Here is a 21,014-nt window from a genome sequence, read left to right as displayed (position 1 = left end):
GTGAAGCATTTTAGAAGCATTTGCTCTTTGCAGAGCAGTGGTGGGGAACACTGTTCATTCTCTGAAGCCACTTTCTTCCCTTTGCAATCTGACTTTTTTTCCAAAGAATGCGTCAAAGAACACGCAGGTCACCGAGACGCTGAGACTGAAGCTGCTCAGCGCCAGGCTTTGAGGGTTTATAAAAGGCAGCCTTATTGAAGGTACCCTGTAGGGGATGACAGGTCCTAGTCTCTCCTGGCTAAAGAGAGGTTTCTTAGTTTAATTTTCCTTCCCAGCTGGAGCCAAAGGGGCAGGAGGACAGAAGAAAACCTCTGCTGGTGTGGGAGCCTTGGAACTCACACAGGCCCTGGCCTCGCACTCCCCAGGAGAGGTTAATGTGCCCCTGCGGAGGGATGGCTCAATAGGCCAGGAGGAGCTGGGCAGCGCGGAGGGGATTGCTCGGAAGCCACCCCCATCGGCGGGGCTGTTGTGGGAACGCAGAATTACTGCCCCTCCGGAGTCCTGATAGGAAGATACCAAACAGTCGCGTTCTCCCTCTTCTTCCTTGTGTGGGTGTTCTCTTAATGCACACACCAGTGCAGGGCTGGGTGTTGCATGCCTCTGAAGGGCTGTTTTTCCCAAGGTTTAGGTGTAAGGTTTTTGTGCTGCTAGGTGGGCAACTGGGCGTGGTTTTCCCCTTTAGCAGAGTTTCAATGCAGGCCTTATAATAATAGGAAGCAATAACATATTGACTTATAACAATAGGAAAACTCAGAAGGTAAGAGCCCTATACCTAGGGCTGCATTGACTTTAGCCTCTGTATTTTTATCCCATTTTAATTACCATTCTGGCATACTGGCAATTCCTCAAATAAGCTGAGGAATTTGGAGATGGGGGGGTTCTTTCCAAAATTCCCACTCAGTGTGCACAGCCCAGGATTAAAAGAAAAGTATTTGCATGATATACTGAATGCTGTCATAGGACTGGCCCATTGCAGATGTGGGCTGTTTGTTGCCAGGTTCAGCATTAACTGGAATGCTCCCAACCCTGCCCACAGCTGAAGTCCCAAAAACTTTTAGTTCTCTTATGTACTTTAATTCATTTTCTCTTTTCACAGATGATGAAATTTGCTTGGGATAACTACAAACAATATGCACTAGGAAAAAATGAACTGCGACCACTGACGAAGAACGGCCACATCGGCAACATGTTTGGTGAGTTCTGCATCCATTTTGCTGCAAGTTATTTTTTTAAAATACGTTTCCACTCCAGGTGCTTTTTTTGCAATGCAGAAAGGAGTCTGCAACATTTTTGATCTCTCTTTTCAAGTTTTAAGAAGCAAGATTTTCAACACTACTTAGAGGAGTTGCTTACTCATGTCCCTTTGCTGGGATTCTCATTCCTATAGATATATTTTAAACCCACAGCTTGTCACCTTCGTGTACAGCTCTAGCACCAAACGTGCCTGAGAACAATGCTAAAACCAACCAAGGTCTTTATTAAAACATGAAGTCACTCCAAACCCGATGCTGCTGCTATTTGTCTAAGCTTGTACACATCAGGACCTCACCAATGTGAGCATTTGCTCTCTCATTGCTCCGCTGTTGAGCAAGATGCGAATTCCATGAAATATTGAATGAGTGAATCAATATTAAAGGCTCTTTATACTGTACGCTTACTGGCTTGTATAATTTCACTCTTTAGCAGGTTACCTTTTTTTTCTCCTCATGTGAACCACTTGCATAATTTTGGTGCTATTCCTCTGCTTGTTCTGGTGGGATACTTGTTGACTTTTTGGAATATAAATTGTCTTTTTCCTCATTTGCATTCCAAGCATTTCCTGCTCACTCTGCCCTAGCCTGATCTGCTCAGCACAGGTTATGCTGCGGTGAGAAGATGCTGAGCGTGGGGCAAGACTCGTGCTTTGCAGAATGTGCTTCGCCACCAATCCCACCCCTCCTTGGGGAGGACTGCCTCTCCAGAGGGCTCTTCTTGGCTTCTTTCAGTTGAACTTTGCTTCACAGACAGCTCCCAGACTCGGATGGAAGTAGAGTTCTTGAGTGAGCAAATTATCTATAAACTGTGTTCCCCCAGGGGAAAATAGAGGAGAAATTCAAAGGGATTGGAGTGGTACCAGCTGAAGAAATGCGGAATCCATGATCACTGGAGAGCGGTGCCTTGCAGCGTTCCCTGTTCTATCCCAGCCTCCGTGTGACCAGCTGCTGCTCTTCCCCTCTCTGGCCATGCCGGGAGGGGCGATTTGGGTTTTCCTTCTGCCTTTCCGCTCTCTCTCTCCTGAGAATATCCCAATTTCTTCCTTAACAAGTTGCATTAACTGTAGCATTCAGTTAAGCGTTTTGCAACTTTTCCGTGCTGGCAAGCTTGTCAAAATTCCTCAAGGAGAGTGCCTGTAAACAGACAAAAATATTGAAAGCTTTTAAATGCATTTATCATTTTGAAACAATTGGCACTACTTACGCTTGTTTGTAATGTGTCTGTGAGCACTCAAGGAAAATACTTGGGAGCACGAGGGTTTGCAGACAATTGCAGAAGAGAGGCTACAAAGCCTCTTAATAGACTTTTCCCTCGTCTGACTGTGGCTCGTAAAGAACTGAAGCGTTAGTCAGTCCAGTGCTGCTGCCCTCCTATCCCTCTTATCTTCAGAGGCATTTGGAAATTAGGATAGGGTCATGTTCCCCTCCCTCAGTATTGCTGTTCCACGTTCTGCCACAAAACGTGCCTTTTTGCTTTAAACTCCAGGTGTAATGTAGGCAAATTTGGTCTTTTCCAGTCTGGAGGTGTCAATATTAAGCTAAGATTTCTCTGCAGCCGCTCCTATGTGGGAGGGAAGGAACCTCTTTGGGTCCATTTTCAAATATGTTTGTGTGAATGTGAAGTAATCAAGTTATTGAAGGGTGATACATTTTCCTGTTGTGGATGTGATGCTCACTTGTAGCCTGGCCTTCAATTTAGCAGCTTCACCCTGAGGAAGTGGGTGAGCTGCTCGTTATCAAATATTCTTTCTAATCAAAACAGAAATACAAAATAAACCTCCACCTCTCTCGTAGCGTCCTGCTCTGTTACAGCAGCACAGCCATAAACTCGCAGCCGCCCAGAGGGCAGGAGACTCGGAGGCAGCAGAACTCCTCCTGTGCCTCCATGGTGGTTAATGCCCATCCTGCTCCGCTCGGGAAGGCGAATCCCACCTCGCAGAGCATCTGCACCTACTACAGAGTATCTCCTACATTCTGCTTCCTACCTGGGCACCAGGCTTGCCCGCCAGCCCGAGCAGCAGGACTGTACCTCACTCAGCCTCTGGTCCACGCCGGGTGCTTGGGCTTTCATTCCTGTTTTAACTAGTGCTCCCCAAGTTATACTCCGAGAGCATCAATTGCATCAACATTTTCCGGTGTTCTGGACATGACTTATTTGTGTAAAAGTCCTGAGACTGCTGTCATTTATAATCAATGCAACTTGAAAGCCCTTTCTTCAAACCCATTAGGAAACCCAAAGGAAACCTTTCATAAGGATTATTTCTTCCTCTGTGATGCCTGTGATAAGAAGTGCCATGCTGAACATCCCGTCCTGCCGTGTGTTGTGGTGGGGCAAATGATTTTTAGAATTCAACTGTTTTGAATGTATGCTGATGTCCCTGCAAATGAACACAGGGAGAATGGGCAAAGCTCCCTGCTGAGGTGGAAACAGGATCTCTGTGAGCGTAAAACCTGCACCATGAGATTGCTGTGTGATTGTTTGGTACAAGCGCAGAGTTTTGATAGTTATTTGCAGAATTTCTCTCCAAGTTTCAGCTGACCGAGGAGGACCTGCAGGGCACCTGGCCACTGCTGGAACTGGCCCCAAGTGTGTTTGTTTAGGAGAGAGATCGAAGGAAAAGGTTGGATGAACCTGGGGTCGAGTTTGCAGCTAAGGGTGAAGGCCAGAGACTGGCAGGCACGTGGTTTATTCCACATGTTCATCGGGCTCCTTTAACCCTTCTGACCCCAGCTTCTCAGCATTCCTGCCTTTGGTGAGCACCGAATTAACTGCTGCTTGCAGTGTGTGCATTGAATTCCTTGGATGAGGCTTCTAGAGAGGGCAGCGTGGGGCTCGAAATGCACCTGTCACTGCGATACCCAGCGCTGGGAGCTGAATCACTATTCTGCCCGCTCCCCGGCTCTGTCATAGCCACTTATTTTTCTGACAAAATGTTTTTAAAATCCTGTTAGCTTTACGGAGTTTCTGCGGCTATGGGAGAATGAGCTGGCATCTATTTCTGCTCATGCATCAGCCGAATTGTCAGTTACATTTTGATTGCAGAGTCTTTTAACAGTGATAAGGTAAGAAGCCTGATTTTCAGATATCTCATGAAGTGTGCAGTGCTGGCAGCAGTAGAATCCGTTTTTGACTTATAACCTGAGCCACTTTGCTTTGAAATCAGTGACAGCAAGTAAATATGGAACCTTGCTGTGTTGTTAGACAGTCATTTTTCACCACCTAACTGCACAATAGTATATTAATTCTGGTGTAAAAATTACAATTCTTAGTTAGGTTCCCCTTTTTTCTTCCTGTCTCCCTCTTGAAATGACTCCCAACATTATGAGTTGTCTTGTCAGAGCCACTGCTTCTATCGGCATTGCTGGATTTATGATCTTCGTGAGGCTCCCAAGGAGTCTCTGATGTGAATGTGGGTGACAAGTGTCACATGTAGGACACAGCCAGGTCCCCAGCACTGGAGGGCACAGACCTGGCAGCCGCGGGGCCTGGGCAGTGCCAGGCGAGGGGGCTTCGTCCTCGCAGGTGTCCCCACGGCCCCTTCCAGCTCAGCGGCCGCTGGGGCGTCGTGCGCGACCCGGCCGTCCGCCTCAGCTGGCCTCGTGCCTTGTGCTGAAGACAGCAGGTCGTTGCCCTCAGTTGCTCGGAAATAGGGCTATTTTGGCTCTCTGGGTTAAAAAACGGTTGAAGAGGCCAGGAGAGAGCAGGACTAGTGGTGATGTGCGTGTGTAGAGAGGCCTCTAGGAAAGTTTGTGCTGGGATTCAGACTCCTTCGGTTTTTCTCACTCTGACAAATGCCCGAGTAGCCTAACAAGTGTCCAGTGTAATTAGTACCAGCCCTTCCCACTGTGCTGTGACCCGCCCAGTGCCTGGTCTGGAAGAAGCTTTGAGTAACTCCGCACGGAGACGCTGCCAGGCTCCTTTCACACAAGCTTGTGACGTGTGTAGGAGTGTGCTCCTACCGCCAGCCCAGCTTCATTGGGTGCCAAAGGCCCTGCATCCCAGGAGAGGACCCTGCATCCCAGGAGAGGACCCTGCATCCCAGGAGAGGACCCTGCATCCCAGGAGAGGACCCTACATCCAATCTTCAACCATTGAGCCAGACGTTTCACAAATATCTGCTTCCTTCAGCATCAGTGATTTAGCTAGGAAAGCACGAAGCAAGCAGGGAATGTGCCCACCCCGGTTAGGAGCAGTGTGAGTTCACGTATGAATATTTAACTTGGGAAAGGTAATGGGGTGAAAATACTGATTTAGCGGCATTCTGGCGACCAGAAAACAGAGTAACCTACAGTTGTGCAATCACTTGGTGGAGTTTTCATTCTAGTTACGTGTCTCTTTCACTGTGATCACAAAATTAGAAAACCCTGGAGTGTCCTTTTATGTGATTAAAATAATAATAATAGTGCTCTGAATTTGCATGCTAAATTATTCCTGCTGCCTATTGCATGTGACATGGCAGATTGCTCCATAGGCGTTTAAAGAAGAAGCCTCCACCCTCCACACTTCTATATTATAATGAAGATGTTTCTGCTCCTCTCTGAGCACTGTTGCTCCTTGGCTTCTTTTTCTTCCCCTTTTCTTTCTCTTTTTTTCTTGTTTTTGGTAGGATATTACTCAGCTGAATATTACTCGATAGAAAGACATCCTGAGCTGACGTTGGCTTTTGCTACCATTGAAATCTGTAGCAACAAGCTTATTTCCTGTCAATGTGAAGCAATGAATCAGAGTATCCTCCAGATATCCAAGTTGTTGGAAATTGGTTGCATGATTCATGTTAGAGCTGACATTTATCCCTGTTGTATTTTTTTTCCCCTGCCTTCCACCTGCCACAGATTGCTCCTTGCAGCCACCAAGGAGGTCATTAATGCTGGAGGGAGCCGCGTTCCTGCTTTGCTCTCACCTTGGGTCCCTGGAGAACGGTGCCGTTTTGAGCCTCAGCTTGAGCATCAGGGCTCCGCTGAACCCTACCTCTCACACGGAGATTTAAGTTGATTCCTGTGCCTCAGCTGGCAGGTGGCAACCCGTCAACTTGAAATAATCATTTAAACGGTTGGAACAGAAACTGCTAACGTCAAATACAGCGTCCTAGGGCCTTCCTCAAACGCTTTTGCTATCGCAGCCCTCGCTCTGGGGCTGAGCCAGGCCCGGCCCCGCAGCGCCGGGCCCGTGATTCCTGAAAACAGGCAAACTTGGCATTATCTCAGTGTAAAGCCATTAATCATCCCAGGCTTTCTCACGGGTTTTGTGAACTTTCCATTGACCCTGAACAGCGTTCCGAGTTTAATGAGGCCGAAAAGTAGGAGAGTGTCTTGGGATTTGTCGGAACTGCTTTGCACAGCAAAATGGGGGAGAAAGAAACAAAAAAATCAGAGAACCAAAAATTAAAGTAGCAAATGAAAACCTAAAAATAGGAGAATCACTGTTGAGATGTTATGATTAATGAGTATTTTGGGGGACCTCTTTTCAGGATGTTGAGAAGAGCTAAAGAGCAGAACATGGACACTAGTGTGGAAGCTGCAAGCGGTACTCGGAGCTGGTTACGATGCAGGCTCTAATTAGTTGTTGGGGGTTTTGTTTGTTTGTTCTTTTTCTCCCAACTTTGGAAGGAGTATTTAAAAACACAGTAAACTTGTATTTATGTGTTCTTTAAAGAAAAAAACAGCCCCTTTATTGATGTTGATTGTGCCTCATTCCGGACAGTGGTTGTGCAGAAACGATTGTCTAATCTTCACAGCTTTTGAGCGTGTGAGGAAAAGGCAGCTGAGTGAGAGCAGGTGAAACTGGGGCACTCGCTGTGGTCCCTTTAGCTTGTGGAGACACTGGTGGCATCTCCACAGCAAAGACTGAGCAGAGCTTCCACACTTGTAGCTGCCTCCACCTACCAGCCAGCATTAACTGCATGTATTTTACTGGCACCCTCTGTGCTGACTTGATTAGAACCTGGATCATACAGCTGAACATTGAATTAGAAGCACCTGACATCACAGATGCCCCTGCTCTTGGTCTGAATACATCCTTTGGAAAATGTAAGGGCAATTTATCTCCTAGGCACCATTTGTAATTAGATGATTTATGTAATTTGTGCTGTGAGACAAACCCACCTGCAGACAGGCGCTACCAGGAACTATGTAAAAAAGCAGAACAAGTTAAATCTCTTTTAAAAGTATTTTTCTAGCTATGCGTTTTTGTTGGAGGTATCTTAAGACTTCTAATTTTGTTCTATTTATCCCCTGCATTTGGCTTTTTCTTATTTATTTAGAGGACGGGGGCAACTATAAATTCTGTAGGAAAAATCACTTACATCTTTTTTGCTTTTAATTCACTCCTATTCCAGTCTTGAAACCTCTGAAGAGATTACGCAGATTCAGAACTGACTTTATGTTAGATTTTTACATTTCAAGCTCAACTACTTTAACATATCATTTTGGGGACTATTGTTGAAGTTTTTGCTACCTTCATCACGTATCTCATTGAATATTTGCCTAGATTAGAGATAGATTTGGACATTTTTCTACTTGCTTTCAGGAAATCCCATTTTGAGTGGTTCCTGCTACAAAATTTCTGCAATTCCTCCAGGTACTTGTTTCCTGTATTTTCTTCATCTGTGGTGACTTTTGGGATAAGAGAAGTCTCTTGCCCTACTCAGTGAGTAGGTTTAATGTCATCCCACAGGACATCAAGTTTCAGATTTGTTACCGATTCTAGTGCTAGATCTATGCACTGGTAGCATTGTGGGAGGCAGGTTTTCATTTGAGGACCTTTATACCTGTTTAAAAAAACAACAGCAACAACAAAAAAGCTTTGTTTTAACCTCTCAGGATTTTTCCTGTTTTTAGAGATTTTTTTTTTTCTGAAAGTTCATGAAATTTTGAAATTTCCCTAGTCTTTGCTTGAGGCATCAATACGAAAAATGGGAAAGGGTTTCTATTTTTTTTTTTGTGCCTTTACTCAGATTGTTCATTCTTCTTGTGATATTTTATTCTCAAAAAATCTCCTGCACCCTCCTCTGCTTAAGCAGTTCCAAGCAGAAAAGAGAGAGAAAATGGTTCAGGAAAATGGGAAAATGAAAGTGTTTCAAGAGAAAGCTCTAAGGCAGAGTTTGTTTGCACACCAATTTCAGTATACTCGGGATATGCTTGTTAGATACAAACATGCAATTAAGAACACCTAGGTTATTTCTGTTTCTGACCACAGTGCTTTTATGTGAATATGTGACTACACAGGGCTATCATTTCTTCAATGAAGTTGGAGGATGGGAAGGCACAAATGATGCAAGTAGAATGTTCACATTTAAAGTGTAGCTTGCTCCAAGGTCACAGAATTTTAGATCACAGAATGTCTTTGCAGCAGCCCCGCTTTGTCTCATACATCTCATTTTCCAAACTCAAATCTGTTTGGTGTTTTGCAGGCAAGAACCAGTCATTCAGGAATGAGGAAACTGAGGATGAAGTTTTTCCTTACAGGAGAGCGCGGAGCTTTTATTCGCTTTGCTGAGGCCTCTTTAGACATCTGGAAGTGAAAGTCGCCTTCAGGCATTAAAATTAACACCTTTGACTAGGCTAGAACGTTCCTTCTGTCTTGGCAGGCTGCATCCTGGTTGCTGTGGGAACCAGCATTTTTAATTTCCTGACTTCTGTGTACATCCAAAATTGTAACTGTGATGTACCCTGTCACTAAGGTAGCTTTGGGGGTGTGAAGGGAATTGAGACATCAAAAACCATTTTGCAGAGCACTTTCTTTCTTCACTGTTGTTTTGCTGCATCTAACAGGCATCTTCAGGAGGCTTTTTGGAAACCTACAATTCCCATTCATCTTGCTGAGTTATCACAGTAAAATAGCAACAGTGAGAGGTCACTTGGTCCTTTTGAACTGCCCCGGACTGCACAGTCACCATAGGCATTCTGCACCCGTGCCGTTTGGTATTAAAGGTTGTGCTGGCGCCTGACCTTGCTGTCCTACTGACAGCTAAGCCGTGACGTCTTGGCCTCTCGCTGCAGATACAGAGAATGATTCACTTTGTTATTCATTGCAGTGTCTCTTTATCTTCAATAACTATTGTGGAGCCTCCCTAGTCTTCTCCCCTTGAGGCCGAGCAATCCCAGCCCTTCCCAGCTTTTATTGTAGGTCTCATTCTGTGGTCTCCTTGTTGCTGTTGCTCCCCCTCGGAACACTCTAAGAGTGGAAGGGAAAGGAGGAACAGGAGAGGAAGAAGAGTGACAGATGGTTCTGAGTTACATTGATCGGGTTGCATGGGCTTGACGTGTTCCTGCTCACCATCTGAGCCCCGGTAACAGACCCACTCTTGACCCACTGCATTCACAACTAACATGTATTTAGATGTTTTCACCATTAGTATTAATAACTACAGCTCATGCATGAGCAATAACTTTAGCACTTAGTGTCTCAGCTGGTAACAGGTATCCAGGCCCACACCTTCCATTCATTCACATATTGCACAACATAATTAATCCTATTCCCTCTATCTTTTTGAAGCAAAACTTTTTTTTTAATCATTCCTGTATCTCTGAACTTCATTCTTGCAGCGGAGCTTGTGTAGGGCTCAGGTCGTTGCTCTAATACCCCATGGGAGGTGACGTCTGCTTGCCTGGGCCACGGCTGTAACTGCCTCAGGGCTGGCTGGTTGCATCTCCCCAGGTAGAAGGTGCTGAGTGGTCCCCAAAGCCCTTCCAGAAGGAAGCAGATCTGCTGAGGGCAGAATGCATCCGGGATTTGGACAGCACACGGTGGGGCTACAGCTCGTAGCACGTCTGCCACCGCCACTGCCTCGGGGGCAGCGTGGAGGGAAGATGAAAGGCCCCCTTCTTCCTGATTTTTACAGCCAAGTCTCCCTCCTTTGAATTCTGAGAGGAGTTAGCAGCTTCTGCTCGTTAACTGGAGGGAGACTATGGATAATAGGTCTAGATGGGATGTATGTGCTTAAGTGGCCGGTGGAGACCCCTCCGGTTAGATGACACAAGCCCTCAAGGAGGTGGGGGAGGAAGCAATAGTGGGCATGCAACCAGATTGCCTTTTACTGGCCTAAAATTAATTTGAGACACCAAGACCAGCAGTGTTTTTGCCCTACCAATATTGCTGCTCTTCTCTTCCTCTTAACCTTCTTGAACTGTTCTGACCAGAATTACTCCTCACTTGTCCAATTACCTCTCTTTGCCAGAAGTAATCACTGCTGCTTCATGCATTTGAGCATTGTTGCCCAGACAGTGGAGAAAGCCTCTTTCCCAAAGGAGCATTTCAACTTTTGCTACTTCCAATTTTCCACAGAGCTTTCCAGAGCAGGCAGACAGCCTGCACGACAAGCTGTATATCATGGGAAAAGGTTTGGATACTTGCGGAGGGCAGATTTGCAGCATCTCCAGGGCTGGGTTGCTGGGGCTCAGTCAAAGCTCTTCTTCCTTGTGGCCTTTTTAAACAGAAATAGTTGATTTGAGCTCCAGGAGGTCTGAAGTTGTGCAGTGGCTGGGACAGCCCCTGCTGTGGTGGGATCACTGAGTGCTGAGAGATGGTTGGAGAAACTGGGGAATAGAGGATTAAACCGGGAGAGCTGATGCCAGGCATTAAATGCTTTTGGATCAGTTGGCAATAGATTTTATGCTGTACTCTGTCCCCTTCCGCTGAAGGCTGTAACTGTATGAAGGGCTGTTACGATGACAAGTGATTCATGTTCATGCTGAACACCTCCTTTTCTTTTCCTTTCCTTTTCTATTTTTTAAGTGCACGACAAGAATGTTGCCAACCTGCTCCAGACAGCTTGATCTCCTCCAGACATGGTCTGTGTTCCCACATTAAACCTAACTGAGCACGAGCCTTCTTTTTCTTCCTTTTACCCCTTCACCCATCACTTGTTCAGAGGGGAGCTGCCACTGATAGTTCACTTTGAATTATAGACTTGATTCTTTGGGGAAAATTGGTATTTGAAAAACATGAGTGGTTTGTCATCCAAAAAAAAAAAAAAAAAAAAAAAAAAAAGCTATTTCTTACCCAGCTGGAACACGTTCTGTATTAAATCTGATCATATTTGCTGCGTTTGGTGCCAGGTTTTCCCGAGCAGCCGTGCGGTGCACGTGCTGGGAGCCGTTGTGCAGCGCGGGGGGAGATGCACTCGCGCCCGCTCCCCGCGAACTCGGATAGAGGCTCCTGGTGCCGACAGAAACGCAGCCGAGCTCCCGGGTGGGCCAGGTCTTGTGGTGGCTCTGCAGAACACCAGCCTCGCAAGCTGCTGCCTTCGGAGAGCCTGAGCATCCTCATTTCGGTTCCTGCAAGGCTGTCTCTTCCTTGCTTTGTGCTCCAGGATGAGCTGCTGTCCTGGTTTTGAGCGTCGCTGCGGGGAACCATCGGTGCTTTGAGCTTTCCCACTCGGGCAGCCTGGTGGTGGCCGCTCTGCAGCGCGTCTTGAGTTACAGGCTGGCCATCACCTCTGCGTTGTCTGTAGTGACAACCTGCCTCTGGTCAAATGTGTGCATTTGTGATGGACTCCGTGAGTATTTCTTAGGGAAATGCAAGAAAATTAGTATCAATAAGATGAGGTTATTGGTGACTGAAGAGGTTGGTAGCCTGTGGAGCAGGGGGGTTAGCGGAGGTTGCCCAGGGCCATGGGAGGGGATGGGGTCTCACAACCTCTTGCTCGGCCCAGCTCCCTGAGGTCCCTAGGTCCAGTTCTGCTTTTTGGTATCGTTCTCCCCTGCCCTGCCTGTCTGGCAAGCGTGTGGACGGGAGAGTATCTGGGACACAATCCTCCAAACAGCACCTGGGGAAGGAGAGTGAGGAAGATGAATGCGAGGAAGACAGAAAATGACCTTGAATATGGAGCTCTTTCTGCCGAGGTCCCTGGAAGGTGGGTGCAGTGGTTTGTTTAGAAAGGAAAGAAAAATGAGGTTGCTCAAAAGCAAATGGATTCTTTTTTTTTTTGCTCAGTCTGCAGGAGAATGTGCTGATAAGAAAAGAAATAAATCTTTTCTAATTCTTGGACTACTTTTTTTGTCCTCTTTATCTCTCTCTACTGCTGCCTTGTTGTGCAGATGTAATTTGTTTAGTTACTGTAAATAAAGGGACTAAAGTTATACCATGTTACAGCTACCAGGTTTGCAGACAAAAGCCTCAATAAATAAGACACAGTGGCCAGACTTCAACTCCGGGCTCACCCCCAGCATCACCGCCTCACCTGGGATGCTCATGTAGGTACCATCTACAGGCAGTTGTAAGACTGGCTTTTAATGAAACAACTGTGCAAATTTAATTAAGAAATGTCATTCTTTCTGAACAGGGCTGTAACCCACGTGCTAGTTTTGTTTGGTTCTGCTGTTGAGTTTATGCCAGCTGAAAGAAGAGCGCCAGTGCTGTCTAAAGGATCACTGACAGCTTGTAAAGTGAGCAGATGTGGGAGTTGTCTTCCTCCCTCCTGAGAATCTCCTCTGGAGTTGGATTGTATCTTCTTGTAGTGATATCTGAGGGAAGGTCTCCGTGCTGGATGGCCAGTATGATAGGAAAAATTAGAATTGAAAACGATGTGTGCCCAGTCAGAAAAATGGAGTGTTTTCATGTGGCTAGTGCTGCCGTTCTAGAGGGAACGCGAACGGCTGGTGCGAGGTCCTTAGTGAGGACAGAGACTGAAGTGTCAGGTTGGATGGTTGTGGAGAAGCTGCTGTGATGAACGGGGACAAGGAGCAGGACACAAGGGGCCTAGAGCAGGACACAGGGGACTGCTCACTGTCAGAGGGGTGGCCCCGACCTCGCTGCCTATTGATGCTTGTGTTGCTGTAACTGGTACTGCGTAGAGCAGGCTGAAACCTTGGTCAGCATATGGCATCACTTTCTCCAGGTATGGATTTTAAAATCTTTTTTCCCCTCAAACCAGCGTGTTGGCTTTATTTAAATGTTTTTTTCTTTATGAATTTTGAGTTAATGCCTCCTGCTCTTTTGCTGACCGAAGAAACGAGGCCCAGAGTAGGTGGGGAACCTTAGTCCAAATCCAGATGGTAACTCGGGAGCTCCTGGCTCCCAACCCCTAGGTCTGCCTGGCCCAGAGCACCCTGCGAGGAGAACGGGGTAGTCTTCCTCGCAGAGCAGATTTTGCAAGAAACTGCAGCGACCGTCACGGTTTACTCTGTTGCCGAGATGATCTCGAGCTGCATGACGGCCTCGGTGAGCATCTCCCCCGGAATTCCACAATGTGCCGCTGGCCGGAGACTGTCTCGTGACGTGATTCCAGCTCCCAGGCTACTTGCACAAATCTCTGGATAAATGTCAAAAGTGCAGTCTGGTCTCCAAGCAGCATCAGTGAGAAAAAGAACCAAAAGGAAGGAAAAAATGGAACTCAGATTTTTTTCTTTGTTCCCCTGAACTCCTGTTTTAACAAGGCACTGATTTTAATCAAAGCCAGTTTAATGTTTTGAAGCCTTCAATAGCCTCATAACCATAAGAGGAGATCTTGGTGTTTTCACTTCTTGTTTTGCCCTTTGCAACCTGCAGCACCTCGAGAGGTGGAGATAAATGACTAGTAATGACTGGAGTCCTGTGTGCCTGAATAGTTAACAAGTTCATCATGTTGTGTAGGAACTGCATCCTAATTTTTATTCCAAACAAGATTTCAGCACTAATTTTTGTTTTGACAAATATGATTTGACATAAGAACAGTGGGAGTCAAGACCTTTCATTTTTGATCTAGGTTTACATTGCTCAGATCTAAAATTCCTCCCCCTTTTTGCTCTTGCCTTTCAATTGTAAACTTGGTTATTAAAGTTAGCAAAAAGCTATTTGAAACTCTTGGTTCTGTAGCATTTCAACACTCCTGTTATATATGCAAGATTAAGTACGATAGCTTCCTAATGACTTGTGCTGTTCCTTTTAAGCATTGACACAAGGGATTATTGTACCAATTTTAAAATAGCTTTCTGGAAAATGAAAGATCCAGTTTCTGTTCCCTGCGAAACTCCATAAGGGAGGTTGTTGGCCAGGTGCTGGGCCAGGCTCCCTGGGTCTCGTGACGCTGGCGTTTGAGGTGATGCCTCTTTTAACCTCTTTCCGTGCCCTGGTGCTCGGTGCTATCCTCCGAATGTGTGGGTGCTGGTGGGGTGGTTTGGGCTTCCATCTCCTACCGAATCCCCGGGCGGCTCTGAGAGTCAGAAGCTCTTTCTCCTTCCTGAAAAAGATGACTATTAAAGGCCCACATTTGCTGTGTGGCACTTTTAGAGCTTTTCTAAAGCCTCTCGAGGGCCAGGCTTGCAGCTGGGAGTCCTTCAAGTCTCATATCTGGACTGTGATACTCCAAATTGTCTATTTTGGGAAGAGGGGAGTGAGGGAAGGCGACTCTCTCTGTCCCTCCCATCACAGCTGTTCCACTTTGCCTAGAAAAGCAAACATTTGCTGAGCTGCAGAGGCTGAATATGTGTCCTGGGGTTAGGACACTTGTTTAGCCATGGGGAGGAGCAGGTGTGGGTCTGTGTGCCAAAACAGCAGCGAAGGGACTAAAGCCCCTAAATACCTTGCTCTGAGGACGTATTTCATTTTGAGCAAAATTCCATCCTGGACCCCAGTGATATCTGTTAGGTAGGAGAGCGAGTCAGGCTTTTTAAGGATGGAGCTAGAAAAGCTGGAAGAAAGGAAGAAAAAAGACTTGATTGCCTTGTGTGACTAGCGTGGAGTGCTTTGAGAGTCTGGAGAGAGCTCCTGAAACGGGAGCTGCTCCAGCAAGGGCCCTTGCTCTGCGCTTGCTGTGCTGCTTCATGCAAACCCTCGGAGGTGGGAGGAAGGTCAGTGCAGCCCAGGTGGCCACCAGTGAACCACTGTGTTCCTGAACTGCTGTGTCTTCTCCAAGCCATGGGCGCGTTGGTAAGGCAGCTTTTCAAGAGCAGGCGTTTTGCTGGAGCTTTCTTTGGTTGGCAGCTGGATAGGCTGAAAAGGGAGCATCGAACTCCAAGGCCTCGGAAGCTGCTACGTTTTGGGCAGCGCTTGATCAGTTTGAACTGACACAGTGGGAGCAGTGGGGAGACAAACCATTTTGTGAGCGCGGGGAAAACAGCAATCTGCCTTCTGGTGCCAAGGGAAATCACAGAAGATATCCTGGATGCTCTTGCAAGTGCTCTGCAGTCTCTTTGGTTTTCTTTTTCCTTCGTTTGCAGTCTTGCTCTGTCCCTTCATTTTTAGCCTTTCCCAGGCAATCCGTGGCTGTAAACCTAAGCACGTGCAGGTCGCCTTGGCTTGGGTTTTGCAAGGGGAATTGGTGGCTTGCAAGAGCTTCAGCAAGTCAGAGGCAAACTCCTGGTAATGATCAGATGTGAGGTTGCTGTTGTGCACCTGAAGCTGCTGCCTTTGATTGCCCTGTTTCTGCATAAATTGGTGGGTCTGATTTGCACATAATGCGTAGCTAAAAGGGAGCTCGGAGAGGCAGCAGCAGCAGCTGCATTTGTTACCACAGCTGTACTTAGTGCCTCCTTGGTGCTTTTCAAGCCTTAATTAATCCTTGCATGTGTGGCAGGTGGTAGCACAGATACTCTCCACCTTTGATCAGCCCTCATGGCCTCCCTTTAAACTGTATGTTCAGAGGAGAGCTGATGTGTTCACATTTTTCCTCTGCGCTGGGTGGCTTGCTGGGTGGTGGCACATGTGCAAATGGATGAAGCTTGTGCACGTGGCACAGGGTCCCATCTGTTAATTTTAGCTTCTTAGGAGCTGCCCTAGGAGCTTTTCCCTGTTAATCACCCTCCAGCTTGTGGTGGGGACCGCACGTCTGTTGCTGCTTGGCCACAGTCCATGTGCTCGTCTTCAGCTGACACAAATCTCTGCCCTGGGGTCGGAGGAGCCGTGGGCTGCGGTGCCAGCTCTTCTCTCCTGCCCCTGCTTGGTATGTTCAGAGAGGACATTCTCCTGCGTCACCCAACAGGTCCCCAGTGCTGGCTGCGCCCAAGCAGGGCAGGCTCTTGTCACTGCTCCTTCTTTGGCTGTGGACATTGTTGCGTTGTATTCCCCATCTGGTCCCTTGAACACCCTTGAATCTCCTAATGAGCCTTCAGCAGTGCGCTTTGGCTTTAGAAGTCTGCCTGGGGGTTGTGTTAATGAACACGGGTTGCACTGAAGGAATGGGTTGTGTTAATGAAGACGCTTCTAGCCGACATCAGGAGCAAGTCAGGGTAAGAGGCAAGAGGAGCGAAGGGGAGTGAGACCGTTCAGCTGGTTTTCCACGGATGAGAACGGGTTGTCCTGGGATTCATCTGGGTTTTTTATAGAGACAGAGCTCCTGTTAGTGTCCGTGAAGGCCCCTCCGTGGTGATGGGACCTCAAGGCTCCAGTGCAGCATCGCAGCGTGTTCCTCTGTGGGCGCCGTGCTCGTACAATGGCCCCTCCTCGCGCGGAGCAGCCCATTCAGCACCTCTCTCAAGCATTACATTAATTAATGTAACTTTTGTTAGGGGTCTCTGTGGCTGCGCTCACAAGCGAGCGCGCAGATGATCGGGCCCCTGGGTGGGTGGACGTAGGAACAGAGCAGCCTTGTTGCCTCCCTGGGTGTCACCATTCTTCTCATTGACAGAAGAACAAATGCACTTGTGGCTTGGAACGGGCTGGTACGGGGCGTCTTCCAGCTCAAGGGGCTGAAGAGATGAATCTTTGTGCCGCTATCACAAGCTGTGACTTCCCACAGGAAAGTCGTTCTCCCAAGTTCTCCCAAGTGAAACTCAGACAAAGGCCCCTCCGCTTGTTATCCCAAGAGCTGCCGAGAGCTCTTTGCTTAGGAACGTGCTGGTTCCTTGACAGACGTCCTCACCTTCTGCCTCAGGCCCCAGATCGTGGCAGTGGTCACAGCTGAGGGCTCCTCTCTCCCATTCGGAATGGCCATGGGCTCTGCCAGAGCAGTGCAGGGACCCGCTGCGGGTGCAGAGCTGAGCCCAGCACACGGAGCTTCTCTTGGCCATCAGCTGCCTCTCTGAAACGTGGCAGTTTTGCAGCAGGACTGGGGATACTTTTCCTACATAAGACCTAAGATTTGTGGAGAAAGAAGCTCAGACATGGAGTCTTCTTTAAAAGTCATAGCTGCCGTTTCTGAGCGCGTTCAGAAGAGTTTCTGTAGAGAGCTCTTTGGTTTCTACTTCAAATCTCTATCAGAGAAGAGTACAATGAGGCTGAAACCAGTAATTTGGAGAGGGGAGTGTCAGCGGGAGTCAAAAGTGACAGGCTGGGGTTTGATTTCTTTTCCGCTTGAAGCTCTTTCCCCTTTGATTATATCCCTTGCATTATAATGTGTAGATTGGGAAAGGTGATTATTTTTTAACATATCTCCAAATAAGCAGTGTGTCAAGCAGACATGCCCAGCTTTCTAAATGGGTGTGTGTGCATTGGAATAGCCGTGCTGGGATATGGGTAGCACCGTTCCCTGACAGCTGAGCGCAATCAGAGCCACTGGACACAGTGTCACCAGCCCTGTCCTGGTCTGATGAAGCAAGAGCAGAGCAGGCACCTGCAGGGAATGACTGTCCTCCTGCGGGGAGGAAGTACCGTGTCGCTGTGCACGGGAGGGGATGGGTCCTCCTCAGGTGTCCTTTCTGGCCTGGCACGTCACCGAGATGTGGCGGCAAAGCCTGCTTTGATCCACGCGCTTGTGGAGAAGAGGGAGGCTCTATTTTATCCTGCTCATGAGGTGACTGATGCTGCTGTGGTACCTCTTGGTCTGGAGATGAAGATGGTCTTCGTCAGCTCTGGGAGAGAAGTCAGCCCCGCGTTTTGCAATTGCAAAGAGGAAAAGAAGCATCGACAAGACCCTTGTACAAAACACGCAGCCTGCGGCTGTGCAGGCAGGCAAGTGTTTAGGGGAATATGTAAAACAAATGCTTAAAATGACACAAAAACAAAGCAATAGGGAAGCAAAGTTTGTTCTCTGCTTTGTGTCAAATACAGAGGAGGAAAGCGAAGCAACTTCAAGCTATGCTGCAATGAAGATCCAGGCATGTTCCTAATCCCCTGGTGGATTTCATGTATTTAAAGGCCTTACTGGCTCTGTAAATTCAGGCAATATTTTCAATTAATCATCTCAGAGAACGGTAACTTCATTGTCTCTTTGTCTCAGCTAGTTTGAGCAAATGCAACATTTTTTTTCCTCTGCAGATTATGAAAGGCTTTGTGGATTATATCATCAAATTAAAGCGAGCCCATTAGTGTTCCTCTCAGAATATCTCAGTAATGGGCTGTGCCTCAGGCAGCGCTGCCCTCCCTTCTCTTACAGCCTGCTCTGCCTGCATCCGTGTTGCTCAGAGCTGGTGTGTCTCCTCACTAATAGGAAAGCTCATAAAAATGGCATAGTCATTAATATTGAAGAATCGTTAAGGCTGATAAAAACAGCTTGGCCTGGGATGATGTTGGTTTCATGGTCACTGCTTTTGGCCAACGTGCCACAAGACAACGGCTCAATGCTGCTTTTTCGATCCCACTGATGGATATAGTGGCTGTTGGACTCCCATCTTTTGCACTTGTGGAGGTACCTCCAGGTAGGTGATCGTGTCCCAAGTTTATAGGGATAAAGCATTTCTAGAGGCTGCCTGCGCTGCCTCCTTCCCTTTTCTGCAGCCCCTGTTTCTGATGCAGACAGCATCCGAAACCCAGCAAGCTGTGGCTGAGCAGTAAAGTCTTGGTTGGGTTTTTATTAAAGCAATGATGTGCTGACTGGCTGAAAAGTGTCAAAACTGCAATCTTGTAACATCAACAAAATAAGGCAGGATGCCTTTTTTTTTTTACGAGAAGAGAATGTTGAAAGCATCAACGAGCCCTGCACGCAATCAGTGGGCCTGAGCACTTGTCCTTTGGGCAGAGGGAATAATGAATATCACTGACAGTTGCTTTTGTTCTCATTAAGGCAAGACCAAGGCCATAAGGTTTGTGGCAGGTGACTAACCTTTGCTTTCCCTTCCTCTCCGGGCTTTCCTTTCTTGAGTAGAACTAGAATTGAAATAACATTGACACTGTTATAAAATTGGCACCCCAATCTGAGCATGTAATCAAAAAAAAAGTTCCTAGCTAAGGAAATTCAGGGTGATATTTTAGAGTCAGTCAGTGAGAAAATGGAACTGACTTGAGCCAAATAGAAACACGTATCTGAGGCTGCAATGGAAAGGGAGATGATACGGACAGAACTGGTTCAAGCAGCTTCTGCATCTCCAGAAGCAAAACCTGAACCTTATCCAAACATCTTTGGGGCTTTTTTTTTTTTTTTTTTTTTCCTTTAATATAGATTACATGGTGGTTCCAACTACTTAATTGGCATTTGCTGGGTGTCCATGTCCCATTGCCATCTGCTGGGGAATGGTGAGCAGCCTCCTGGGCCCATTTGTTAGGCAAAGCAAGGCAGCTGTCTCCTCTCTCTTTGCAAGATTTACTGACGTTAGGCTCTGGTCTAGCTGGTGCTGTGTTTTGCGCGTGTGTTGGTAATGGGAAACCCTGAGTCACAGCGTGGTGCAAAATTACTTAGTGTCTCAGATAACAAATACTGCATCGGGACAGAATGATCAGCCTCCTGTCTTGGATGTTCTTGCACAATAAAAACATAATTCTCTGTCATCACTTAGAAGATGCTGTGCTGGTAACCAGATTATAGAGTTTGGGTTTGCAGCTGAATAAAGATTAGAGCTGGAAGCTCCTTAATGTCTTTGACCAAGACAAGAACTGGAAAACAAGGCCAAGATTTGCAGCCGTGACCAAGGATTAGAAGTGTGGACCTTGAGCTGTTCCATGGGGGTACTTCTTTCAAAACACTGTCAAGCTTTTGAAAATTGGGCCTCTCTAAAGCAACTCATTGTGGGCAGCTGAGCACACTGGTCCTCTTTGAAGATCTCAGTCTTGATTGTGGCCAAGATCTTCTTGCTAGGTCCCAGCCAGACATCCCCAGCACTGAGGCTGAAGCTGCTGTCTGTCCCACCCACTCCAGCATGGAGCGGGGAAAATGGAACCAGCACAGATTGGCTTAGAGCTAGAGAAGGCACAAATGAGGCTTGAGCACGTTGTTCTCTTTGCACTGCAGGAGGCCTTCGAGGAGCTACCGTGGTGGATGCCTTAGATACTCTGTACATCATGGAGCTGGAGGAGGAATTCCAAGAAGCGAAGAAGTGGGTGGAGAAGAGTTTTGACTTGAATGTGGTGAGTCGGTGGCTGGAAATAGCTGCCTGTGTCACAGAAATGTTCCCTCTGCTTTTGGTCAGTTCTGATCACAGAGTCTTAGAATGATTTGAGATGGGGAAATACAAAGTCTGTGCAGTAGAGTTCTGCATGGGAGAGAGGTGCCTTGTCAGCAAAGTAGAGGAGCAGACTGAGCTCAGATTTGGGCGGAAGAGCATCAGTTTTGCAAACGACCAGCCTTGCTCACTCTCCATGCCCATCAAAAGTCTGCTGGCCACATTTTGTTAGATTTGCTGTGGCTCTGAGGAGGGCAGACTGCTGTCCCTCGTCCTCTCCTCTGGCTGGGGCCCCTTGCTCCTGTTTTGGCTGCTATTGTATGAGGCAGCTCTGTACCGGTACGGGAGCGTGGATGGAAACGCCTCAGTGACATCGGGAGAATGTTAAAAGCTGATGCTGTTCAAACTTTTATTTTTAATGCCAGCCTAGTTGTCTGTTGTGAAAAAAATGGTTCTCCCCATGGGAACAATGCATGCAGCTGCCTTTATAGAAAAGCATCATTTGTGAGGGCATGACTGGCATTCAGGCATTCACAAAAGGAAGACCACATCTGATAAATTTGGTGAATGCTCTCAGTACATTACTGAATCGAT

At 47.2% G+C, this 21,014-nt stretch overlaps 1 protein-coding gene across 1 annotated transcript in view; it reads left to right on the top strand.

Annotated features, from left to right (window-relative positions):
* Positions 1-21,014, top strand: part of MAN1C1 (mannosidase alpha class 1C member 1) — a 56,455-nt gene that overhangs the window by 18,339 nt on the left and 17,102 nt on the right. The window contains exons 2-3 of the mRNA XM_026043376.1: positions 1,097-1,193; positions 20,270-20,385. Of these exons, the coding sequence (XP_025899161.1) occupies positions 1,097-1,193; positions 20,270-20,385 (213 nt within the window). The remainder of the gene's footprint in view (positions 1-1,096; positions 1,194-20,269; positions 20,386-21,014) is intronic.

This window comes from Nothoprocta perdicaria, unplaced genomic scaffold (assembly GCF_003342845.1).
Source record: "Nothoprocta perdicaria isolate Ctin4 unplaced genomic scaffold, notPer1 scaffold_33, whole genome shotgun sequence".
Taxonomy (NCBI): domain Eukaryota; kingdom Metazoa; phylum Chordata; class Aves; order Tinamiformes; family Tinamidae; genus Nothoprocta; species Nothoprocta perdicaria.
The sequence above is the reverse complement of the archived record's forward strand: the minus strand, read 5'-3'. Positions and strand labels throughout refer to the sequence as shown.